Raw genomic sequence first — 27,414 nt, forward strand, 5'->3', positions numbered from 1 at the left:
AGGTCTCCCTGTCTCCTCTGTGTATAGACGTCTATAAATCCCATCGCTGTAGACAGCATCAGTCTCTGAAATGATATATTAACGTCTCTAAGAGGCCATAGTGGCCTATGAGACCAAAACTGAGAGTACATTTGAAGTTGGTGTCTCATCAAAGAGAACAACTAAATGAGACTAAAAAAAAGTACAATAAACTGATTGTCCTACAGTTATAAGAATAGAACTGTAAGACTCCGAGATGATACTGAGTAGAAAATACTGGAAAATACTGAAAAATGTATATCAGGTAGATCCATGTATGCTGATGAGTTGAAGTGTTGCCCTCTCCTTAGATCAAGTATCTCCGCCATGGGGCTGTCTAGAATGGAGAGGTCGTAGAAGCGAGGCAGGCGCCTCCGATGGCGAGCAATAATGGCTCTGATCTGGCGATGGTGAGGTGCCGTGGTCGGGATCCTAGTGGGTGTGGCGGACGAGCACGACATAATATAACTGCTCTATCAATGGTGACTCCTTGGGAGCGTGGTCGGTGCCCTGATGGCCCAATGGAGGAGGTATCAGGAGGTGTGTGGGTTGGGTGGTTGGTGTTGGTGCCGAAGAAATCTGTCAGGGTCCTTTGTCTAGGTACATCATGGTTGGGCCTCCTGTTTGCCAAGAGGGTCTCTCTGTGTCTCCTGAGCTCAAGTAGAAACAATCCCAGGCATCTCTGATCCTCAAACTCCATGACCCTGCGTAACGGCCCAAAACCCTCTCAGAAGAGGCAGTGATATCTTCCTCGGATCTCATAATAGATTGTACATCGGCAAATGTAGTTTTCCTCTATCTCTATCTCTTGGTAGCATAGCTGAAAAATGCGGTCATCCAAGATCTGATGCACATATCGCCCTATCTCAATCCGCAGCTGGTGTGATGAGGTCCGGATTTGTCCAATGGCACAACGTATCCCATGTGATAGGTGTACATCCATGTACGTCGGGCGGGTGATAAAATCATCCGGTGAGGGGTGTAGAAAATGGCTCTTGTAATGAGCCATTTTCGTTCCCAAGGGCTCAAAAGGGCTAGTCCATGTCCTCTCTGTGTTCACTCTGATGATATCCATCCTGATCACGTGGTTTTGCTCTGAGCGGGGGAGATCCAAAAATGGACAATCGAGACTGTACTGAAAGGGTGGTAGTGCCTCTATCCGCAAACCATGTAGGTCAAACCATGATCTCATCTGAGCATACCAACAATGAGTATCTCCATCCTTTGCCAACTGTATGGATGAGGTCAATGCCAATCGGGAGTACCTCTGCTGAGGGAGCTCCCATAGCCGTTGTAAAAAGGTAACTGCCTGGAATAGGGCCTCGGTTACTACTGGTGGGGCACCCAGCTCAGCCCGAACAATCTCATGTGGTACTGATGATTTGCTTCGAATCATGCGGGCAATCATCATAATCAGTGGTCTCTCCATTTGCTTGCATCCCTCATCTGTCCCTCTCTGAGATCTGTGATGTATACTGGGCCCCCAAATTGGAGTTCCGTACAGGAGGGTCGGTGTGACAAGCGTATCAAATAGCCACAATTTGGTGCATGGTGTTAGAAGTCATCTCCTGTCCAGTTTTATACACCAGGGCCTTTGTTGTGGGTGTGCCCGCCCTTATGAGGTGTTTTCCCATTTTTCCCCACTCTCCGTATTTTTCCCCTATTTTTTTCCCATTTTTCTGAGGCTTGGGAGGGCTGCTAGGTGATGCCAGGAGCACCCTATTGCTGGCCGACTGGATCTACATCAGTCGTGGGCTTCAGGGCTGCTGGCCGACTGGATTTGACCAGTCGTGGGCGCCTGTTTTGCTGGCCGACTGCATTTATGCAGTCGTGGGTCTTTTTTATCAGTCGTGGGCATTCCTTCAGCTGGCCGACTGCCCTCTATGGGAGGTATATATAGGACCCCAGCCCCCATACCTCATTTGTATCATTTCTCGGGATCTTCTTGTGTATATAGAGCAGAGTTACACGCCTACATCTCTCTCTCTCTTGTGCTGTTTCTCTGCCTGCGTTTTTGCTTTTGCTCTTGTGTTCCTAGACTTGGTCATCATCTCCGCTGCATATTCTGACATGGTATCAGAGCCTAGGCTCTAGATAGGTCTTGGGATTTGTGTGAGCAAGAGGGGGACTGTTTTGTGGCTGATTGGTGGACTGTTTTGGGCTGATCGGGAAGAGGAGAAGCAAGAGGAAGGCGGGCTGATTTGCTGGACAGCCACTTGCAGGTTTTAGTTCTTCTTTGTTCCCACCCACCCACCCTTTTCAGAGAACATCCCCGCTATGGCGGATCTGTTTGAGATGGCCGAGAGACATGTGAAGATCCCGACACTCCCCACGTTCCCGGTGGACCGTCAGCTGGACGGGAGCAACTATGGCATATGGAAGGTGATGATGGAATCCGTTTTGGAGTCTTACGACCTCGCCGATTTTGTCGTTGTTGGTGTTCCACGGCCGGAAGTAGAGGAAGGGGAGTTACCGTCAACCCGAAAGGACCGGGAGGCCCAGACACAGATGTGGGATTGTGTCAACGCCAGAGTCCGTTCGTTTATTTTCCTCAACTGCACACCGCAGGTAATCAATCATGTCAAGCACATGACGCTGGCCAGAGGTATCTGGCAGCATTTGGCCTCACTTTACAACAGGGTATCGCCCATGAAGAGGATTTCCTTGGAAGTACAGATGCGGGTTATGAGCCCTGCAAAGTCGGCGACGATGCGGGAGCATATTAACAAGCTGCAGGCTCTTCAGCAGGAGGTTCTTCAGGCTGGGAAGGAGATATCATCAGAGGACATGGCCATCACGTTGCTGTCACATTTGCCCTCTTCGTACTCAGCATTTTACTCGTCTTTGATTACCAGTGGCAGGCTCAGCACCATCACATGGGAGGAGCTTGTGCCCATGGTCTTGGACCAGGAGGAACGATTCACGAACCCTCCTCAGGGTGGAGGTTCGGAGGCCTTTACAGGCCAACGGTCGAAAGGCCGTAACTCAGGCAAAGGGAAGGCTTCGTTGGAGAAGTCTTCTGAGAAGATGTCCGTTAGTGACCGCGAGAAACTGAAGGCAGAGAGGACCTGTAATGATTGTGGCGAGAAGGGCCACTACTGGAGGCAGTGTTCCAAGCGGAAGACCAAGAAGGGTGAAGACTCCTCAGCAATCATGAAGACTCCGGCTTTTGTGCACCTGGAGGTGATGGACACCGAAGCTTCATTTTCTTCAGGCAGGGAGGAGATTGGAGGACTCTCCGCAACGGATACTCGAGAGTGGATTCTCGATAGTGGTGCTTCCAGGCACATGACTCCTTCCCGTTCTGGTTTACAGGATCTCTGCAGGCTTTCTGGTCATATTCTTACTGGGGATACGTCCACTATCCCAGTTCACAGTGAGGGCAGGATGGAGATAGTTCCCGATGGCAGAGGGGGGAAGCATTCCTCCCGGGTGTTGTATGTTCCGGCACTTGGTTTTCATCTGTTGTCAATGCATCAGGTTTGCAAGACTGGCGTACGGGTGGAGTTTGATGAGCATTTTGTTGCTCTCCGGGACAAAGCAACAGGCCAAGTGGTTTGGGAAGGTGGAGTGGAGAATGGAGTCTATTGGCTTTCAGCACTCTCTCTCCCAGGTCCTCAGGATTGTGATGAGTGGCAGTCTGGTAATGGCTACTCAAGTGTGGATACGCTGCAGGTGCGGGCTTTCTGGGACGAGATGGTGGATAGCTTGCCAGTAGATGGCAGCAGTTGGCAGGAACTTTCCAGTACTGAGGTTGGTAGTTCTTGTGTTTGTGAGTCAGAGGAAGCTGAACAGGTCACTTATGCTCTGATGTCTCGTAGTGTTCGGGACATAGAACTTCCAGTAGTTGAGGATGTTCTTTCCACGGGGACCTTTCGGAAAGCCAGGCAGGTGACAGGTGATTATTTGCAGAAGGAGGTGGTTTCTCCAGGCTTTGTGGTTCCGGATTCAGAGGGGGTGGTTGACAGGTTTCATCAGGTTTCCAGGACTTGTTTGTGCACCGTAACAGGTGTTGATCCTTGTGAGCAGTGTGATGTCTCTGTGACTCAGAAGCTGTATGGTTCATTGATCTGGTTGATGGACACCGGATTGGACGGAAGCTTCCTGATGAGGCGGTTGAGCTCATGGTTGCAGATGTCTCTTGTGAGGCAGGATCGCGTTTCCTGTGGTTTCTGCGGCATGCGAAGGATCATGGACTCTTGTACACAGGAGGGGGATTGTTGGATGGAGTCCGACTCCGCGGTTGGAGTGACTCGGTTTGGGGAGGAGATCCGGACACGAGGAGATCTACTTATGGCCCAGGAGCAGTTTTACGGAGCAGGAGGAGGTTACATTGCAGGTTTGGGCTTCCACTGGAGGAACCCATGGTCATCCCGAGGCACTTTGTTCGTGAACAGATCGTTGCTGATGACATCTTGCTGGAGTTTTGTTCGACGGAGGACAGTACAGTGGACCTCTTCACGAAGTCGCTCTCTCAGGATTTGCTCAGGCGGCACCCCAGCTCCCAGTGGTTGGTTACATAGCCAGGAGCTGAGAGGGGGTGTTAGAAGTCATCTCCTGTCTAGTTTTATACACCAGGGCCTTTGTTGTGGGTGTGCCCGCCCTTATGAGGTGTTTTCCCATTTTTCCCCACTCTCCGTATTTTTCCCCTATTTTTTTCCCATTTTTCTGAGGCTTGGGAGGGCTGCCAGGTGATGCCAGGAGCACCCTATTGCTGGCCGACTGGATCTACATCAGTTGTGGGCTTCAGGGCTGCTGGCCGACTGGATTTGATCAGTCGTGGGCGCTTGTTTTGCTGGCCGACTGCATTTATGCAGTCGTGGGTCTTTTTTATCAGTCGTGGGCATTCCTTCAGCTGGCCGACTGCCCTCTATGGGAGGTATATATAGGACCCCAGCCCCCATACCTCATTTGTATCATTTCTCGGGATCTTCTTGTGTATATAGAGCAGAGTTACACGCCTACATCTCTCTCTCTCTTGTGCTGTTTTTCTGCCTGCGTTTTTGCTTTTGCTCGTGTTCCCAGACTTGGTCATCATCTCCGCTGCATATTCTGACACATGGCTCCTGAAACTGTGTGTGTGCACATTGCCTCTCAAGTGCCCCCAAGGCTGCATGCCCTCGAGCTAATTTAGCTGTTGCTGCCTGCTTTAGGAAGAAACGCGGTCCTGTGAAAGTAACTCCCAAGTAGACATATGACCTGACGTACTCTACCGGCTCCCCTCGGAAAGTGAATTGAGGCTATGATCTCGTCACCCATGCCTGTGTGGTGTTAAACACCATAACCTTGGTTTTCCCAAGGTTCACTGTCAGATCTCTATCCGCACAGAAAGCCTGTAATGCATCGAGGTGTCTCTGTAATCCCTCCGGAGAGTCTGAGATTAGAACAATATCATTAACATATAACAAGATGGGTATCAACACCCCTGCCAGGCATGCCCCTTGGGCTCCCAATCTGTCTACATAATCAGAGACCGCATCAATGTACAGTCCAAAGAGGGTGGGTGATAGTGGGCATCCCTGCTTCACCCCTATCATGCTGGTCACCCTATCAGATAGTCCGCCTGGAGCTCGGACTCTGCCTGTCACAGACTGATACAAAGCATATATCCCCCACTGCATATCCTCGGGTACCTCAATGTCATGCAATCTGTGCATAAGCCTGGCACGTGGTACAATATTGAAGGCTTTGCGGAAGTCCACAAAGCAGCAGTATATCCTTCTCTTCTATGCCCTGCCCTCGTCAATAATTGCCCGAAGTGTCAATATGTGATCCAAGGTAGTAAATCCTCTCTTGAAGCCAGCTTGTCCATGTGTTCGATGACCATGCCTCTCAGCCCATCGGCTCAGCTCCGACTCCAATATAGAGCCATATAATTTGGCCAAGTAATGACCAATCATGATCGTCTTGTAGTTGCCTGGTACCATGGGGTTCCCACTCTTAAAGAGTGGTACAATGATATGCTATGTCCAGCTTGTTGGGAAACCCTCACAAATGGCATGATTAAACACACGTACGATGAGCGGAGCCAAAGTGTCTCGTGCATATGAGAAATGCTCTCCAACTAGCCCATCATGATCCTGTACCTTTCCATTCTGTAACCTGTCTATCGCATCTAGCACCATCCGCATAGTAAAAAAGGTGCTGCTAGCCGGTCTAGCTCCCAGTGGAGGGGGGTTGGGGGGCTGTCCACAATCTGCATGGCATGGGACATGTGAACACTCAAGTAGCCTGGCTGCTGGATGAATCCATCCTCAGTGAGTGTGAGGAAGTGGTCTCTGTAAAAGTGCATCTTCGTGGGGAGCTCCGGGGGTGTGATCCATGTGCAATGTGTGTAGAGGCTAAGAAGGTCTGACCGGATAACCCAGTTGGTATCCTCGTGAGACAGCCGGAAAAAAGGGGAGTCCAAACTGTACTGAAGGGGGTATAGGCGGTCCATGCAGAGCCCATATACTGAGAACCAAGTGGAAACTAGTGCATACCATACTCCAGAGTGCCCCTCAAGTGCTAGCTGTCTGGAGGACTCCAGGGCAAGCCTCGAGTACCTGTGGGGATCCATGTGACTGATGCGATGGAGGTATGTGACTGTCTGGAAGAGTGCCTCCACTACCATTGGGGCTGCAACAAACTCTTGCTGGATAATCTGGTGCGAGAGAGAGAGAGAGAGAGAGAGAGAGAGAGAGAGAGAGAGAGAGAGAGAGAGCGTCTACTAAAGACCCAATGGGCCTATGAGAGCAAAGTGATACAATAATGTCCATGGCATATCTCATCATGGAATGGAAAATAAAACAGACAGAAAACATAAACATAGCTATCTCACTGGGGTGATACAAAACTGTCCATGGAAACTCATCATGAAATACTAAGAACATAGAAACATGAGAGCAACATCAGCTCTGAGTAGATGATATACCACTCTCCAAAATATCAAGCATGGGGCTAATGAGTATGACCGAGAGGTCTCCCTCAGCAATGTCACGTGAAAAGGTAGCTCGATGGCGGTGGAGCATGTCTTGGATCTAGAGCTGATTAGGTGATCATGGCTGACGGGGGGGCTGAGGGCGTCGGGCACGTTGGAGTGCAGAGGCTCGGTGTCCGAGGTAACTCCTCTCGGGCAAGGTAGGTCTAGAGTAGCTCGTGGAGGGTCCACAAGATCCACTATGTCGGTGTCCTCCACCTCTTAAGTCGGGAAGAAACTGGTGATGGTTGGTTGGCGAGGGAGGGGGCGGGGTGGCTGGGGCCGAGGCTCTGTCAAGAAAGTGTCCCTGTGTCTACGGAGCTCAAGCAGGAAGAGGCCCAGGCAACGTTGGTCTTGGAAGTCAATGATCCTAGAGAGTGGACCAAATCCCTCACGAAATAGACAGTGAAACCTCCCGCGGATCTCATAGTATACTGGGCAGTGGCATTTGTAATGCTCCTCCGTCTCAACCTCTATGTGGCATAGTCGGCAGATCCTCTCCTCTTGGTCTTTGTATGAGCTTCCTAGCTCTGAAGATGCACTCAGCTCTACGTGTCTCCACTGTGAGGCGGTGGGATGAAACCCGTATCTGGCCAATCGCAATCCGCATGGCATGGGACATGTGAACACTCGAGTAGCCGAGCTGCTGGATGAATCCATCCTTAGTGAGTGTGAGGAAGTGATCTTTGTCGAAGTGCATCTTCGTGGGGAGCTCCGGAAGTGTGATCCATGTGCAATGTGTGTAGAGGCTGAGAAGATCTAACCGGATAACCTGGTTGGTATCCTCGTGAGACAACTGGAGAAAAGGGGATTCCAAACTGTACTGAAGGGGGGGTAGGTGGTCCATGCAGAGCCCATATACTGAGAACCAAGTGGAAACTAGTGCATACCGTTACTCCAGGGTGGCCCTCAAGTGCTAGCTGTCTGGAGGACTCTAGGGCAAGCCTCGGGTACCTGTGGGGATCCATGTGACTGATGCGATGGAGGTATGTGATTGTCTGGAAGAGTGCATCCACTACCATCGGGGTTGCAGCAAACTCTGCTTGGATAATCTGGTGTGGGACTGATGGTTTGCTGCGGATCATACGGGAGAACATCATGACCTGGGGCCTCTCAACTCGCTGCCAATCCTCGTCGGGTAAATCTGGCCCCAGAAGGCTACTCCATACATCAAGGCTGGTGTGACGAGGGTGTCAAAAAGCCAGCCCTTTGTCTTGGGCTCCTGGAAATGTGCCTGGAAGCACTGGCGCTCAAGCGCAAGGGTGCATATCTCCGCATCACTCTGGTATGTGCTGCGGGAACCATGGTAAAGCGTGGGCCACTGAATGTGACACCAAGGTAGACATAGGATGAGACAATCTCCACAGGATCCCCTCTGTATGTGAAGCTCAATCTGGATGTGAAGGGGCGAGAGGTATTGAAGACCATTACCTTGGTTTTACCAAGGTTAACAGAGAGGTCCCGCTGAGTGCAAAAGTCATGTAAGGCATCCAACTGTCTTTGAAGCCGTGCGGCTGAGTTGGGGAGGACAATGTCATCTGCATAAAGTAGTATGGGGATCAATATGCCTGCCATTGTGGGACCAGCCCCGCCTAATCCGTCAATGAAGCTAGAGATCTCATCAATGTAGAGGTGGAAAAGAGTGGGTGATAGAGGGCAGCCTTGTTTCACCCCGATAGTGCTGGAAATCTCCTGTGATGTACCTCTTGGGGTTCTCACTCGTCCGGTGACGGACTCATAGAGGGCGATGATGCTCCAAACCATGTCAGATGGGATTCTGATCTCTTGTAGACGGTGTAGGAGGCGAGCTCGGGTCACAGTATCAAAAGCTTTGCGGAAATCCACAAAGCAGCATTACATCCTCTGATGTCGTGCTCTACCCTCCTCGATGATGGCACGGAGGGTGAAGATGTGGTCAAGGGTAGAGTAGCTCCCTTGAAAGCCAGCCTGTCCTGAGGCTGTGCATCCTTGGTTCTCTGCAAATGAACTGAGCTCCGCCTCTAGCACTGATCCATAGAGTTTGGGCCAATGTGTGGCCAATCATGATCGTCTTGTAGTTATTAGGATCAAGTGGATCTCCAGCTTTGAGGATGGGGGTGATGGTGTTGGTGGACCAAGAGGGTAGAAATCCTTCACAAAGGGCTCTATTGAACATGTAGGCTAGTAGGGGTGCGAGGGTATCATCAGCATGCGAGATGTACTTGGCAGTGAGTCCCTCATGGTCTTGGGCTCGCCCATTGCGTAGTCTACGAATGGCCTTGAGGACCATTTTGTGAAGAAGGTGGAGGTGGTGGGACAGGGATCTGGTGGTGGGGGTAGGGGTGGCTGATGGGGGATATGATAGAGGGAGCGTGCATAGGAGTGCCATGTGTCAGGGCAGGTGATAGGTGTGGGAGGGCGATGTTCTTAGAGTTTCCTCCAGGCCTCTTTGCAATTCATCCCTAAGAAAAGTCGGTATAACTCATCCTCTTTCTGAGCATAGAACTCCTGTTTCTTGTGTTGGGTGAGCTGTTGAGAAATCCGTTGCGCTTGGCTCTTCGTGATTTGCCCAATCCGTACCTCATGCTTAAGACGGGAGCGTGTGGCCCGACATTCATCATCATACCAACAGTTTTGGGGCATGGAACCGCAAGGCAGCTTGGCGGTAGACCGCCACGTGCAGATGAAAGAAGCGGTGGCGGATGTGTGGAGTATGGTGGTGAGCTGTGATGTGAGGGTGGATAGGGGGACAATAGGTTCCACATCTTGGAGTTGGCGGTAGATGTGGTTGGAGTAAACAAGTTCAAGCTCATGATTAAAAAGGACCTGAGTGTAATGTGAGATGGGGGGTGGTGGTGGAGGGACGGGTGGTGTGTAGGTAAGAGTGAAAGAGAGGTAGGCATGGTCAGCTTCAAAAGGGGGTGGCGAGATGGAGAAGTCGGGGAGAAGGTGTGCCAAAGCCGGAGATCCCATAAGGTAGTCCACGGTGCTAGTACCTCCTGAGTGAGGGAAGGAGGTGAGGGCACCAGAGGAGGGCCATCGGGACATCCCGTTATAGATAACGAGACCATGTGCAGCTCCTAGCTCTAAGAAATATCTCCCATACACTGTGACCTCCTCATGGTCCAGTGATGATCACCTGCAGCCCTGTGTCAGTGATGTCCAGCTCCTTTAGTCTGATAGGATCATCTAGATCGAGTAGTGGGACCTGCTGACTTCCCATCTTGGCGTTGAAATCCCCGAGCAGGAGGACTTCCCCCAACTGTGAGAACTCCATGATATCCCCATATAATGGTAAGTACAGTGACTGGCCATGTAGTGCGGCGTAAGGGGAGTGGCGTGGTGCAAAATAACACATAGCAATGTGGATGACTCTGCACTGCTAAGCTGTAGCCGCACCCAAAGATATCGTGCATCCTCGTCCTTCTGGACGATGCTGAGAATCTGTCGGAGATGGGATCTAAAAAGGACAGCTACTCCCCAGAGCCACTTACTCCTCATGATGGGCTGGTCTCGCCTCGAATAGTTGACTCCCACTCATACCCGGCTATGTATGGTAAGCCCCTCTCAGGGCTCTGATGAGTCTCTGTAAAAAAAATGACATCCCTGCCTGTGAGAATCTCGCTCAAGCCTCTTGGATTCGACTACAGCATGCCATTGCAGTTCCATACTGCCAACCCCAGGTGTTTGGTCTCATAGACCCCGCGTCCCTATTTGGGATGGCGCTCAGTGATAATGACTCTACCATCCCTGTAGATAGCCCACTGGCCTGCTCTGCGGGCCTCATGAACAGTCACCATCGCCTCACGCCGGTGTGCCACCTGTGCTGGAGTGATATCATCTCCCATGTACACCTGTGTGCCCTTGAGGGCAGCCCGCCTGTCTAAGAAGGCATGTCTGCTGGTGGCATCAGGGAATCTACTAAAGAGGGGCCGCTCTCATGTCATATCCTTGCCAGCTCTCCATGTATCTGCAAAAGGGGGGGGAGGGGATCCCGTCCACTCCTAGCATCTGGCAAAGTGTCATGGCATCCTCCTTGGGGGAAGCCCCTGCCTGTAGCCCCCGTACTCGCACATGGAGGGCCCTATCCTTCCTGCATTTCTCCTCCTCGAGAGTCTCATGTATGGTGCTCTGTCGGGGTTTGTGCTTCTTCACCACCTCCACCCAATCTTTCTTAGTGGTGTGCAGTTCTTCCCGCAGCTTATCACTCGCAGCTTTCAACTGCTCAAAGTCAGTCCTTAGACCCACCGGAATATTCAGTTCCCCTTCCTCTGTTGTATGGTCCTTGACCGTAGCCTTTAGGGCTTCCATTTCTGCCTGGAGTTCCCCTATCATTGGGGCAGCCTCTGGCATTCTTGTTTGTTGCAGCTGGGTCTCTTTCAACATCTGCATCACCTCTTCTTGGTGGTTCACCTGGGCTGCCAGTTCTTCAATCTTGTTGTTTTTTCCCTGTATCTCCTTGCGGAGGCCTTCGCACAATAACTTCTTGGTGTTGTCCTCCACTGTCTTAATGTATGCCTCCAGCTCCTGTAGGTTCATTGTGGCTATTTCCCCCTAGTTTCTGCCTTGGGGTCCTGAGCAATGCGGCAGCACAGCAGGTGCGCACAGTACACTCAAGGGAAGCGGACACAGTACACACAGTTGCAACGCGGCAGGGCCAGGGCAGTGGGTGTGCACTACAGCAGCATCGAAGGGGCGCAGCACATCAAGAGCCACCAGTGTGCAGCGCGAACAAAGGAGGGCACGAGGGTGCTCACGCCATTGCAAAGAGAGAGCGGGCACCGACAGCAGCAGCGCAGCGAACAAGGTGCAGCAGGCAGACACACAGTCGCAATGCAGAGAGAGAGAGAGAAGAAATGTGTGTGTGTGTGTCATAAGAGAAAGAAAGAAAGAAAGAAAGAAAGATATATTACGCGTCTCCTAAAGACCCAATGGGCCTATGAGACCAAAGTGATACAATAATGTCCATGGCATATCTCATCATGGAATGGAAAATAAAACAGAAAGAAAACATAAACATAGCTATCTCATTGGGGTGATACAAAACTGTCCATGGAAACTCATCATGGAATACTAAGAACATAGAAACATGGGAGCAACATCACCTCCGAGTAGATGGCATACCACTCTCCAAAATATCAAGCATGGGGCTAATGAGTATGGCTGAGAGGTCTCGCTCAGCTATGTCACGTGGAAAGGTAGCTCGATGGTGGTGGAGCATGTCTTGGATCTGGAGCTAATGAGGTGATCGTGGCCGACGGGGGGGTCGAGGGCTTCGGGCACACTGGAGTGCAGAGGCTCGGTCCGAGGTAACTCCTCTTGGGCGAGGTAGGTCCAGAGCAGCTCGTGGAGGGTCCACAAGATCCACTATGTTGGTGTCCTCCACCTCTTGGGTCCGGAAGAAACTGGTGATGGTGTGCTGGCGAGGGAGGGGGCGGGGTGGCTGGGGCCGAAGCTCTCTCAAGAAGGTTTCCCTATGTGTGCAGAGCTCAAGTAGGAAGAGGCCTAGGCAATGTTGGTCTTGGAAGTCAATGATCCTGGAGAGTGGACCAAATCCCTCACGAAATAGACATTGAAAGCTCCCGCAGATCTCATAGTATACTGCGCAGCGGCATATGTAATGCTCCTCTGTCTCAACCTCTTTGTGGCATAGTCAGCAGATCCTCTCCTCTGTGGGTCTCCGTATGAGCTTCCCGGCTTTGAAGATGCGCTCAGCTCTACGTGTCTCCACTCTGAGGCGGTGGGATGAAACCCGTATCTGGCCAATCACAATCTGCACGACATGGGACATGTGTGAACACTCAAGTAGTCGGGCTGCTGGATGAATCCATCCTCAATGTGTGAGGAAGTGATCTCTATAGAAGTTTATCTTTGTGGGGAGCTCCGGAGGTGTGATCCATGTGCAATGGGTGTAGAGGCTGAGAAGATCTAACCGGATAACCCAGTTGGTATCCTCATGAGACAGCCGGAGAAAAGGGGAGTCCAAACTATACTGAAGGGGGGGTAAGCGGTCCATGCGGAGCCCATATATTGAGAACCAAGTGGAAACTAATGCATACCATCCTCTAGAGTGGCCCTTAAGTGCTAGCTGTCTGGAGGACTCCAGGGCAAGCCTCCGGTACCTGTGGGGATCCATGTGACTGATGCGATGGAGGCATGTGACTGTCTGGAACAGTGCATCCGCTACCATCGGGGCTGCAAAAAACTCTGCCTGGATAATCTGGTGTGGGACTGATGGTTTGCTGCGGATCATACGAGAGAACATCATGACCTGGGGTCTCTCAACTCGCTGCCAATCCTCATCAAATAAATCTGGGCCCCAGAAGGCTGCTTCATACATCAAGGCTGGTGTGACGAGGGTGTCAAAAAGCCAGCCCTTCGTCCTGGGCTCCTGGAAATGTGCCTGGAAGCACTACCGCTCAAGTAAGCTCAAGGCTGCATATCCCCGTGTCACTCTGGCATGTGCTGTGAGGGGCAAGAGGTATTGAAGACCATTACCTTGGTTTTCCCAAGGTTAACAGAGAGGTCCCGCTGAGTGCAAAAGTCATGTAAGGCATCCAACTGTCTCTGAAGCCCTTCGGCTGAGTCTGGGAGGAGGACGATGTCATCTGATAAAGTAGTATGGGATCAATATGCCTGCTAGTGTGGGACCAGCCCCGCCTAATACGGCAATGAAGCTCGAGATCTCATCAATGTAGAGGCACAAAAGAGTGGGTGATAGAGGGCAGCCCTGTTTCACCCCAATAGTGTTGGAAATCTCTTGTGATGTACCTCCTGGGGCTCTCACTCGTCCGGTGACGGACTCATAGAGGGCGACGATGCTCCAAACCATGTCAGATGGGACTCCGATCTCCTGTAGACGGTGTAGGAGGCGGGGTCGGGGTACAGTATCAAAAGCTTTGCAGAAATCCACAAAGCAGCAGTAAATCCTCTGATGTCGTGCTCTATCTCCTCGACATAGTAGTTAGGGGGTTGTATGAAACGGGTTTCCTAAAAGTTTCAAACGCGTTTCAAACAGGTTTCATAAAATCAGCCCAAAGTTTCCTAGAAGTTTCCTACCTATAGGTTTTTGCATGTACAAAATTTCAAATATATACTGCAGAAAATATGTAAAAATAACACTAAATGCATAGAATACATGGAAACATCAATTTGAAGCCTACAGTCTTTGAATCACAAATAACAAAAACCATATAATTATCCATCATCAATGTCAAATGATTATGATTCATAGACCATGGTCCACTGTCCATGATCCATGATCCATGATCCATGATCCAATCATCCATCATTCCATGCCACAAAAAAAAACCATAAGGACACTACATTAAAAAATTTATCAAAAGAGTCGCACAGATTTCGACGTTAGATTTGGGGAGAAAAAAATGTCAAAAAATTTGCTTGAAAAAACCGCGTTTCCTACAAGGAAACGTTTCCAAGTTTCCTTCCCTGTTGGAAACGCGTTTCCTAACTACTATGCTCCTTGATGATGGCACGGAGGGTGAAGATGTGGTCAAGGGTAGAATAGCTCCTCCGAAAGGCAGCCTGTCCCAAGGCTCTGCAGCCGTGGCTCTGTGCAGATGAATTGAGTTCCGCCTCTAGCACTGATCCATAGAGGTTGGCCAATGTGTGGCCAATCATGATCGTCTTGTAATTATTAGGATCAAGTGGATCTCCGGCTTTGAGGATGGGGGTGATGGTGTTGTTGGACCAAGAGGGTAGAAATCCTTCACAAAGGGCTCTATTGAACATGTAGGCTAGTAGGGGCGCCATGGTATCATTGGCATGCGAGATGTACTCGGCAGTAAGTCCCTCATGATCCTGGGCTCGCCCATTGCGTAGTCTATGAATGGCCTCGAGGACCATGCCCTTTGTGAAGAAGGTGGAGGTGGTGGGATGGGGATTTGGTGGTGGGGGCGAAATATGACCCATGGGACCAACAAACTAGTACAAGACAAAAAAAAAAGAAGTATCCTTTTGTTACTATGAAGGGTAAAACTAGCAAGCTAGTGTGTGGCATAATGTGACTCAAGCTCCTCTCTATGTTTGAAGGGTTGAGTAATGAATGCCCCCAAAACAGTGGGTGTGGCTCTAAGCAATACTTGTGGCAGCTGTGTGCGGCCTTCAAGGAGTTTGCTGAAACCGCCTCGAATATCTGTATATCGAGGACAAACCATGACCATATGTTCTTCGGTCTCCATGGCCTTCATGTCACAAAATTTGCAGATTCTTTCCTGCCTTGGCACCTTCTGCCAGGTTCCTCTTTCAATTTCAAGCTTGTGTGATCTTGTCTGAAGACATGCTATATTCTTGCGTGCATGGGGAAGAAAGAAAGAAAGAAATATTGATGTCTATGGAAGGCTAGATTGGCTTGTGAGACAAATCTATATACAACAAGTCCATGTCCCAGTATCATGGAAAGAAAAACTGAAATGAAAAGCTAATCCTAGTCATATGCAGCTCACTGTCTAGCATGCTATAGATGTACAATCATGATAGGTGGTATACTACTAATTCCACCCAGTGGAGATGGTGGGGTGTAGTACATCATACATGGGGAATGGGGCAAGGACTCTCACATCTGTAGAGAGGAGACGGGAGAGAGAGGAGAGAAAGAGAGAAAGAGAGGGAGAGCGCCGTGGCTGCACCTTGGGGCAAGACGTCCGGTAGTAGGCTGCATATAGAAGAGGGGGCAGCACTTTTGGCTCCCCCAAAAAAGGAGTGCATAATCCTTGTACTTTTCATAGGGTAGGTCTTTTAGGCTACCCTTAAGAGGGCCAAGAGGCCCAAGTTTGGGCCATCATGCTGTCGGCCAGCCCCAGGGTGGCCTAGACAGCAAGGCGGCCAGCCTGTCGGCCAGCATTGCAGACCTGGGCAGCCCAGTCGGCCAGGCTCAAAGGCTAGGTCAGACTGTGGGCTAGCCCATGGGCAGCCAGCCAGCCTGGCTGGGCAGCCTGAGCAGGCTGAGACAGTCCCACACAGGTGGCTGGACAGCAGCATAAATAGGCCAGCCAGCACACAAGTGTGAAACGACCAAGATAAAGGGCATTAGTGCTATTTTACCAAGTCGTGGAGGCCAGGATAGCGGAGTGCTCCAACCATGGTGAACATTGCAAGTCAAGATTCAGTCTTTATTTTCTGATTTACATCATTCTAATAAAGCAAATACACCATTCGTGGTGGGGGCCCTACATAGGGTATTTGGGGCCCAATATCGTGTCCTCTTCTCCCTCCCCCTCCCCCTCTCTCTCTCTCTCTCTCTCATTTTGACTAGTAGCATTAGCTTCCCACTCTCCCTAGTTGCTGCTTCCGGATGCTCCCTACTACTGATGTATTGTAGGGCTAGATACTTACCTTCAGTTCTTTCTTTTCTTTTCCAGACAGTGTATCAGATGTCACATGGTTGTAACTTTGGTCTCATAGGTCACTTTGGCCTTTTGAAGACGTTAATATAACATTTCATTTCATTTCATTTCATTTCTCTCTCTATTTTCTGCACATCTACTTCAGCATTGTGCGTTATTTTCATCGTGAATGATTGCTGAATTCGAGCATTGAAGTTACCGATTCGACCACAACTGTAGTGCAAGTCAGGGGAGTCGAAATGGATCCATCTCCCTCACCCTGTGTATATAAGTGATGACGTGGAACAGGGCCTCCTTCAACATGTGAGCCGCAACAAACTCTGCCCGGATGATCAATATTCAAAAGCTCATGTGGAAGGCCAACCGGTCTCTATTGATTATCCAAAAGCATTTTTTTTTTCTGAAGTTCGATTCAATGCTATAACTTTTTTTTTTTTTTGGGGTTTTATTTTTGGAACTTTTTAATATGACCTCCAGCTTAGAGCATTCTTTTGGGTGTGAGATAGAATTATGTTGTGGAATCATAAAGAAATAAGAACATCCTTAGAAACAAGAGAAGAAGTGTTGACTGTGTTCCTTGTAAACAATGTAAGAAAATCATGTAATTTTTGGTGGACAGCACATTTTATGTGGTTAATGTCCTAGTCTTAACCTCATTTGTTGCAAACAGAAGTGGCTAAGCTTGTCTACAACACACCTTTACTATTTTGCATTGAAAGTCTCTCAAATGTTGTGGCTAATTAGAATAAGTTCTTTTGTAAATATTCATTCTTGAGATAGCTTTCGTTTTCAAATGTGACAACATGGAACCAACATGATCTTCTGACGTAAAAATATTGCTTTGATGGCTTCAGAATTGGAGTGAGTTCTTAGTGTAGTTTGCTTTGTGACCAGTTACAAGTGGAACAACCTCAAGGTGGCTGCTCACTGCAAACTGCACTCTGCTGCTAGAAAAGAGGTACTTACAAGAGACATTTCAGATGTCGAAAACGTTCACTGTAAGATAATGCTTAGAGATGGCTATCACTTTAAATACATGAAACATGTTCGTGAAAGTGTCTGAAGCTTTTGATTGGTTATCAGCAGAGATTTTTGCCTTTGTTTAGCTCATCACCAACAACACCAGAACTGTTAGCACTCATTGTGATCTCAACCTGGTTACAAAAATGCATGTATTTGTATCAAGGGTACCTTTAAGAAGTCAAAATGTACAGCCTAACAGTTTTCTGTATAATTTTCATACTCTTACATCATTATAATAACTCACGTGTGTTGTGTGGAGAGTGAGTTCTGCCACCAGCTACCCCCTTCAAGTTTTTTCATTGTACGATGTAGGCCTGAAATTTTCTGTTAAAATGAGAAAGAAGGCAATACACGTGGGAAAACATGTGTGATTAAGTTAGTGATGTCCAACTTTTGTGCATAGGAACAAACCTTTGTGGACCTCGTGAGTGAACTGCTTTGTGTAAAGTTTCCTTGATTATAGGAGAGGTGCCTTGATTTGAGGAGAAGAATGAGGGCTCATGCTCTTTGTGCGCTCCATTGAACGTGTACTGTCTTTGTGAATTTTACACACACAAATATGAGTGAATCCAAGTGGTGTTTGTGGAACAATGGTGTGTCAAGCTTGAGCTTAATCTTTTCATTGTGAGTTGCTCTTCATTTTTATGATTGGCCAGTACTATTGCTCTTTCTTTTCATTGCTTAGTGTTTATCTCTTCGTGAGAGATCTTAAGTTGGTATCAAAGCCTCCCTTCTTGGAAGCTCACCTATGTGATAGTCTTGTGAGTTAGGCTTCATTTAAGAGCTTAGTGGATTTCAACTCTTCTTTGTGAGGAAATCTCTTCGTCAGTTTATTGATTTTTTATTTTTACAATCTAATCTCTTTCTTTGTTAGTGGCAAACAAAGAGAGAGATCTCAGTGGGTAAGGTTTCTTTGTATGAACCGAGATTGAGAAATAACATTTTCAAAAGACCAGAGCATCTATGAGACCAAAGGTAGTACAATGTATCCATGATGAATCCGAACCATGGAAAAGAAAAAAAATTTATGCTTAACTCATTTGATGCTACATGATGACAATGTAGATATCTTCATTTTTTCTTATGAGGAGCTTAAATCTGCAAATGAAGGCGGTCCCTTCTTCTGTGTGACAAGTAGCAGCTACGAATATGACAAATTTTCAACCATACGCGCTTCTTCAAGCTGAGTAAAGCAATGCTCTGTCTGTGTGGGTGATCAAACACAATGTCAACTAGATAGCTATCACACTGTGTTTCTTTGTTTGGGAAAAAGTAGTAGTGGTAACTCCACCAAAACAATGCCTCATGTGAGCTAACCCAGCAGCAAGCATCTCCTTGTGTGGACATGAACAAGCAAGAAGCGGGCAATATGTGTGTTTGTAGCAGCTATATGGTCGAGTAATGGGCCGAGGCACTTTTTCCCTCTGTAGGAGGTTTTTTTCCCTGAGCATATGTACGCACTTTCATGAGTGTGTGAGTGACCTTATCATGTCACTTCACTTGTACTTCACTTATTCTCATCAATCTTCCTTGAGTGTTGTGCTTTCATCTCTCTCTCCTTGCTTGCTGCATCTATGTGTGTATTGCTACATTGACCTCCACTCCAACAATTAGTATGAGAGCATGTTCTCTTGGCTCTCACCTCCTTATCTTCTCCTCGAGTTACTCTTTTGATTGTCTTAGATTGAGCTATCCTCTTAGGTGGAGAAGGCATACCCTATAGTGTGATGTTAACTATGTTAATAAAATAATTTCGCGTTTTGGAGGGCTTTTGGTACATTTCGGGGCATGCTGTAAGGTTTCGGCAGGCATCTTGGGGGAGTGTCCGTTTGAATTGTTTTTGTTCGATTTTGGGTTTTGAGCACAATGTCAGTAACATTTGGTGTGAAGACAAGACCGTCGTCATCTTTGACATCGCATCTTTGAGTTCATCTTCAACGACTTCAACAACATTGTCAACATTATCATCAATTTCTGCATTCTTGCTAAGTATCGTTTTCATACTCTACAATTTGCAATTTTTCGTACACTTCGCAAGTTTCCATTGTCATCAGTGATCTATTGGCAGCCATTTTGGTTGCATTCAGTGGGATTTGGTAGTACTTGCAAGTAGTTGGGATTTTGTGTCAGAGATTAGTTATTTGTAGGCAAAATAGCGGGAAGTGATTGGAATGGTTTTTGTTGAGAATAAGCTAGATGGGGCTAACTACTCATTATCGTCTTATATGATGTGCCATGTATTGGTTGCTAAAGGATTTTGAAATGTTGTTATTGGCATTGAGGCACACCTTGTCTCGCCAGCACAATAGCATAGTACAAGTACTTTGGATGGTGATACAAGTTAAGATGTAACTGTGGCATCCGCCTCTGTAGCTCCCACAACAGAACAAGCTAGGTGGGATGGTAGGGATGCACAGGTACATGCATAAGTGGCTTTTTCAGTGAAAAGGAGTATTATTTTTCATACTCGCTCATGTAAAATTGTGAAGCATGCTTGGGATGCACTTGTTGCGCTTTACCAAGTGCGTATGAGACACAAGTGACCTACTTGCGCAAGCAATTAGAGTCCATGTATATGAATGAGGGAGATTTAATGGATGAGTTTCTCACAAGGATTAAAGATCTCAAGGAGCAGCTGGCATGTACTAATGAGGCCTATCCGGATAGTTCTTTGGTATGTGCTGTTCTCACAACTCTACCAGATTCATACCAAGGTTTTGCATCTACACTTCGGCTCACGATGAAGAGTAACCCCAATGTCCTTACTTTTGATGAGTTGGTTGCAGTGCTCTTGCAAGAAGAGCATTCTCGATAAAACCGAACTAGTGTGCATGTGGGAGATCAGGCATTTGCAACCAATCAAAAGGTAAAGGCAAAGCCTTTTCTTAGGGCGGCTGTAAGCCAAAGGCAGAATCAGCTTAGTCTTTTGGAAAGGATGCCGAGAAGGAGGGTGGTAAGCCTAAGAAAAATCAATGCAATTACTGTTGGAAGTCAGGTCGTTGCATCAATGAATGCAGAAAAAGGCTTGAGAAGGAACAGAAGAAAGAGTCAGGCATGGCTGTGGTTGATGCATCAGCATCAAATGCTGAAAAGGAGTCAACAAACTATGCACATGATGACGAGTCTCCTAGTTCAAAAGGTTTATGCACATCCTGGAAGCAAGCATTGGTAGGCTGCCAGGCGAGTGTTTAGATACTTACAGGGCACTCAACTCTACATGTTCGCATCATCACTATAGGGGAGATTTGTAGCATCTATATCGTAGACTGCGGTGATGCTTGGACGTAGGCTAATAATGGGCCAGAGCACTTTTTCCCTCTTTAGGAGTATTTTTCTCCCTGAGCGTATACATGCACTCTTATGAGTGTGTAAGTGACCTTATCATGTCACTTCACTTGTACTTCACTCATTCTCAAAAATCTACTTTGAGTGTTGTGCTTCGATCTATGTCTCCTTGCTTGCTGCATCTATGTGTGTGTCGTGACATTGATCTCTCCTTGCTTGCTGCAGCTATGTGTGTGTTGTTACATTGATCTCCACTCCAATAGTTGGCTATTCTTTGTGGGAGTGCTGTGCATCCAAAACCTGCATGGCCAGCGTCAAATTGGTAGCGATCTATGTGAGCTGGTACGAATACTTCTAAATGTAAAGCAAAGTATTGGCCACATAAACTAATGCGGCTCTTTATGGGCTGTACAGGAACTCTGTCTCGTATAACGAGCCCAAGCGTCTCTAGTGCATTTATTTGGTTTGATCTCAGCTTTAGCTTTTCTGCATGGACCTCTCTGCAGCGATTGGTACACTGTGTGACATCTGGCAGCAGCGTTGGGAGCAAATGACCTGTTTTCAATCATTCAGCGTTTTCAATTAAGGTTTTCAAATGCTAGCTAGCATCATTATTGTGAGCACATGTGTGGTGCATTTCATGGGTCTATTGAGGGAAACACTTGGTGGCCGCGTCTTTATCGATGATTGTGTTGCCATCATCTTGGTGAGCATGTGTGTCATGCAATTTTTCTCATGTTTGTCACACATCAACTCTTGGTGTGTCAACATCGACATGTTCATATGGCGCATCTACCTCAACAATTGTCTGGGTTTGTTGACCTCAGTACTTTGGCGGGGCTTTCAGGTTCCTCTTGTGCAGGGTGGTTTCCGTACGGCGTACAACAACATATCATACGGAATACCGTATGGCACGATATCATACGTACTCGTACGGATTTGCACGGATTTTTTCAGGGAATTTTTTTTTCTTCTGAAGTTTGTTTTCAAAAATAATTTTTTTTCCAAAAAAAGTAAAATTTTTGGTAGGTAATGATCTTTCTTTTGCTTATCTATGGCTGTTTGAGCTTCCTCTGTACTATGATGCTTCCCTCCTTTCTAAAATACTTCATATCTGGACTTGGAAATATAAGTATTTTTTTAAAACACTGTATTTTATCGTATGATAAGAAAAAGTTTTATATCGTACCGTATTTTTCCGTATGGATCGTATCGTACGAACCATACGGTATCGTACCTGACAACTATGCTCTTGTTGAACACCTTCGGTGACATTCTTGGTGGCGTCATGGATTCTATGTCTTCATCAAATTTTGTGATCACCATGTAAAGCCTTAGTGGTGTCCAACCTTTGTGCATAGGAACAAACCTTTGTGATCACCATGTTAAACCTCAGTGGTGTCCAACTTTCGTGCATAGAAAAAACCCTTTGTATACCTCCTCTTTATGGAACCACTTTGTGTAAAGGTTTCTTGATTATAGTAGAGGTGCCTTGATTTTAGGAGAAGAATGAGCACTAAGTGACTCAAGATGCTCCTAGTGAACTTAAAGGTGTACTCTCTTTGTGATTTTTACGCCTATTTCAATTTGAGTGGTTCTAAGTGGTGTGAAAACAAAGGTGTCAAGCTTGAGCTTAATCTTTCCACTGTGAGTTTTTCTTCATTGTATATGATTTTTCAGTTCTATTGCTCTTGCTTTTCATTGCTTAGTGTTTATCATCTTTATTTTTCTCTCTTTGTGAGAGCTGGAATCTTGAGTCCTCACACCACCTCTTTTGTCCCTTTTCAGATAAGGGCTCACAACATGGTGCTTATCGTTTTGCTAATCCCTAATCCTAAGTAGTAGGCCAAGCATGACATGCCTTTAAGTGCTCTTGCTTTTCATTGTTTAGTGTTCATCATCTTTATGTTTATGTCTTTGTGAGAGATGGAATCTTGAGTTCTCACACCACCTCTTTTGGATAAGGGCTCACAACATGGTGCTTATTGTTTTGCTAATCCCTAATCCTAACTAGTAGGCCAAGCATGACATCCATTTAAGTACTTGAGCAGATGGATGTCACAAACATGGGCAGAAACCCAAGAAAGGAAAGTGCCCATAATGGAAGTTTGAACACCATTAGAGAGAATTCATAAAGAGCTACCGTGTGAATGGCAGAGAGGTATGTCCGATGCCAACACCAATAGTGACTGAGGGGACTGTCTGAAGTGGAAGTATGGTTCCAGAGCAGCTCACCCTCTGCATTTTGCCTCAGCAAACGAACACAAAAAATTGCATGTTTATTCCACTAAACTGGTTAATCTTGCTGCACAATGCTTTTAGGGCTTGTTTTGGACACTAAAATTTGACCTCTCAAGTCTATGCACATGGCTGTTATGCTATTGTGATTGTCGACTCCTATCTGCACACGTATTTAGAAAGCAGTACTCATTTGATTTTTTATACAGCCTGTTTTCTTTTCTTTCCCTTTTTCCCTAACTTCTGTTGTCATTCATACTTGATACCAGGGTTGGAGCCGCAGCAGTGCAAGGCACAGGCAGGCCAGCTATGGAGGACACATACAGCATTGTAGTTGATCCAAAGGGCTCTGATCCTTCCTTTTTTGGAGTTTTTGATGGTCATGGTGGAATAGCTGTTGCTGAGTAGGTCCCCTTTGTTTTCTTTTTCCTGTTTCAGAGTTGAATATGCATCTCAATAATTACATTATGTTGATTCACAAAACCTGTTGATCAGTAGCCACTGGCGTGTAGACAAAAAAACCAGGAAGTGTCTGTGCTTTAAAGCTGAACTTCAGTCGTGACACACCTGCAGATCAGTAGCGCCCTAGGCCGGCAGCCCCAGGGCACTGAACAGGTGGACAGCAGCAGGCCAGTGCCCTTGTGTGGACCAGCTGGTGGGAAGAGATGCCCAAATGTGAACATGGCATTTTGGTGGGGCAGGTGGGCAGTCGCAGGCTGATCATCCAACCTGTGTATAAAAGGGCTGGGGGGATCTGTAAATAGGAGCTTGCCTCCCAACTTCAGTCATCAACCAACACTCTGCCCTTATCTCAGCAATCAAGCAGTCTGGGAGGAACTCACGAGCGTGTGTTAGAAGGTGGGTAGCAGTAGAGCTAGCCCACTTGGGAGATTCGGGGAGCATCTGGGTTTCATTAACTTAGGCGCTTTTTTTCAATCGATCGTTTTTTTCTTAGGTTTACAGTCTTGGTAGTGGACAATATTTTGTATTTTGGAGCTTTTGCTCTCACAATAATACAGGTTAGTCCCAAATTTACTGGATGTGCTTGCATTATTGTGTCTTTTTGTCCTCCAATGGCATCTTCTCTCTGCTTAATGCTTGCATCTAGCTAGTAGCTCTACATTTGCTATGAAGGCCTAGTGTTATTATTCTCTAGCATTCCTGTTGTGTTGGTTGCCTGGTTGGGGATCAGCCCATAGAGTCAGATGAGCATGAATGGTTTGGGAAAAGTTCTCTTTTGGGTACCCTTTACTTCTTTCCAGCCTTTTTTTTTTGGGTCATCATGGCCAGAAACGAGCAGATAGTGGCCTTGGCCGATATGCTGTTGGTCCGTCTCGATAACCAGATAGCTACCTGGCTTGATCATCAGAAAGCTACATGCCTCAACAACCAAATCCCTACCCTCAATAATCGGATAGTTGCCTCCATACGTCCATCAAGATGAAGGAGCAGGTGGACAGATTTGTAGATGGCTTGAAGACGTGCTTGCACGAATTTGTTCGTGTGCCAAAAAGCCGTGGTCTTTTGGACCAGAGATCATTGTCGCTAGGATTAAATTTCATATGGTATGAAACTTTATGGCTTTATACAGGTATTATGTTAAAAAAAGGTTTCCTTTTTAGGTTCCAGAAAGATTTGTATACTCAAATAAATTTGGTCTACAAACTTCTCAAAATAAGTAGTTGATGATTCTTTTCTTCAATTGCTGTGTGTGCGTGTGCTTGCAGGATGTTGAAAAACAGCTTCTGGTCTATTTATAAAAAGCGTCTCTCAGGCAGGTTTGCCTCTTTTTGAGCTGCATCAGCTTTCCTGATAAAGAAATTAGAACTGCGTTGCATGTAGTGTGAGTGAACTGTTTTGTACTTTTAAAATTTGCTGCCGTGGGAGTGTGTGGGACTGCATGTCATGTGTATGTGCGCTTGTTTCATGCATTATGCTAGTTGTTACATAAACCAATGCAATTCTATAGCAAGGGTACATGCCAATTTCATGCGGAGACTAGAGAGCTAGATCCATAGAGTCTAAGGGTACTTAGACTCATCATGTCAGCTTTTTCCCTGTCATGTAATAAAGGATAGTTCACATCTTCTTTCTATTTGGAAAAGCAGATGGGCCTCCACAATGTATGCAATGAAGGTTTAGGGTAACAGTCCCTCCTTTTCTTCCACTCCCTCCTTTCTATTTCATGCATTGTCACAGGGGACGGAGGGGACGGAGGGCCGGGACGCGGAAATGCCGTCCCGAAACGACTTGGCGTTCCAACATGGAATGGGGATGGGGGAAACGTCTCGGGCATCTTTGTCACTAGGGGATGGCGGAACGGCCACATCTTGTCGGGGACGGGTCTGGAACGGGATGCCCGGAACGCGCGTTTTTTTTGCTATTTTTTTTGCCTTTTTTTTTTCGTTGGTTTTTTCGCGGTTTTTTTTTCGCTGTTTTTTCTGCCATTGCTTCTGCCTGTTTTCTCCCATTGGTGGCTGCGCCCATTTTCTCCCGTTGGCACTGTGGCCTGCCATGACCCATCCCCCATGGGGACTGTGCTTGGAGCTGCCTATAAGGCTTGACCTCTCCTCTCTCTCTCCCCCACTCTCTCACTCTTGGCCAGCCTCCCATCTATTTAGATGACGACCTTACGAGGATGCAGATAGAACACAGGAAAACATGCATGCCGAGAGTCCTACAGGCCTGGAAAGAGGGCAAGAGAGCATTCTATCGCGATGGTCATGTCATCATCGATGGCATGGCCACCGATTCGGCCTATGGGACATCGGCTATGGAGGATCCAGATTCACAGATACACATAGCAGTTTGGAACTGCAATGGAGCACTTTGGACACATCCTGGGAGGATGGAGGAGGTCATGGAGGGACGGGACATCATACTACTTACAGAGACACACCAGAGCCCAAAGAGGGGGCTACCCAAAGTAGAGGGTTATCAGTGGGAGTCTATACAGAGGGGGACCACACGGCAGAGCACATCGAGAGGATATGGAGGTATAGCGGTACTCTTCAAGCGAGAGCTACATGAGCACCTACGGGTGGTAGCACGTGACCAGGAGGCTAGATACATGTGGATCAGACTACACCTCTCGGCAGACAGGGTGTTTTACATTGCTCTATGCTACTTCTCTCCCAGAGGATCGAGATATGCCATGACAGCAGAGGAGGAGAGTAGAGAGGAGGAGGAGGACACAGGGCCATTGGGAGAGTCACCATATGCAGCCCTTTCAGATGAGATCATACACTACTCCAACTTGGGGGACTTATGGGAGACTTCAATGCACGGACACAGAGCCGACAATGGGACATTTATGATTTCGAGCACCTCGAGGTGATGCACACACTAGAGGTGGAGGACATGGGAGCTTGCAGGGTGGTAGAGGACATGGGGCCGGATAACACCAGATATGGTCATCACTTACTTGAGTTGGGAGCCCGACACCATCTTGTTATTTATAATGGGATGAGACAGTGTCAGGATTCAGGAGCACTAACATGCTTTCCACGGTCAGGGGGAGGTAGCACAGTGGACTACATCATGGGGTCCATGGAGACCACACCGGCAGTGACATCTTTCACCATCCCCCCCTATCCTATCGGTGCGGATCACACGTACCTCTTGCTATCACTGGCGAGCTCCACACCAGCACCCACACAGCCCACACAGGCATCGCATACCACTTTCTACTTCACCCATGACCTGGCAGACATATATGAGCATCATGTATATGACGGGCTACTCTAGATGGATCCCCTGTCACCTCTAGAGACTCACCACTGAGATGTCATCTCTACTACATATGGCCATCATACACACATTGCACACACAGATAGATCTGGGAGCATGCCCCAGAATTGGTGGTATGATGATGAGTGCAGAGATCTATACAGACACCTCCGTACCCAAAGAGCACTGGCGACCATTACACAGAGACAGGCGAGCACGCCGTAAGAGGCGTGCATATGAGGAGGCACAGTACTGGAATATATACCACCTACTCATGAGCAGAGATACAGCCACTTCATGACGCAGGATGAGAGAGCCTCGCCCTCGTACCCCGATTGAGGATCCACACACATGGCGCACACATGCAAAGAGCCTCCATATCCCTCAGCAACTGCCCATACCAAAACCACAGGAGCCCCGCCCTACCACCACCTCTACTTTCTTTGCTGCCTCGATGGTAGAGAGAGCTATCCGCCGGTTACAACATGGGAGATCGGCTGACCACACAGGTATACAGAGTGAGCATCTTATTTATGCAGCTGACACACTGGCACCCTTTGTTGCTCACCTCTTTAATAGGGCACTAGTGGAGGGCCTACTAGCTGAGTAGACTAAGCACACCATCGTGCCTCTCCACAAAGCGGGAGACATGCTAGATCCCAGCAACTAGAAGACTATCATGATTGGCCATACATTGGCCAACTTTATGGCACAGTGCTCGAGGCAGAGTTGAGCTCATATGCAGAGAGGGAGGGACTGCGAGCACTAGGGCAGGCTGGATTCCGACGAGCTTTCTCCACTATTGACCATATATTCACT

The 27,414-nt window shown here is 47.6% G+C and overlaps 1 protein-coding gene across 1 annotated transcript in view; it reads left to right on the forward strand.

The window, feature by feature from the left end:
- LOC147636476 (putative protein phosphatase 2C 45) overlaps positions 1-27,414 on the forward strand; it is a 106,477-nt gene that overhangs the window by 18,357 nt on the left and 60,706 nt on the right. The window contains exons 3-5 of the mRNA XM_086801921.1: positions 17,215-17,278; positions 23,136-23,270; positions 24,594-24,640. Of these exons, the coding sequence (XP_086658047.1) occupies positions 17,215-17,278; positions 23,136-23,270; positions 24,594-24,640 (246 nt within the window). The remainder of the gene's footprint in view (positions 1-17,214; positions 17,279-23,135; positions 23,271-24,593; positions 24,641-27,414) is intronic.

Source organism: Cibotium barometz, chromosome 8, assembly GCF_041138505.1.
Source record: "Cibotium barometz isolate CiBa-2024 chromosome 8, ASM4113850v1, whole genome shotgun sequence".
Taxonomy (NCBI): domain Eukaryota; kingdom Viridiplantae; phylum Streptophyta; class Polypodiopsida; order Cyatheales; family Cibotiaceae; genus Cibotium; species Cibotium barometz.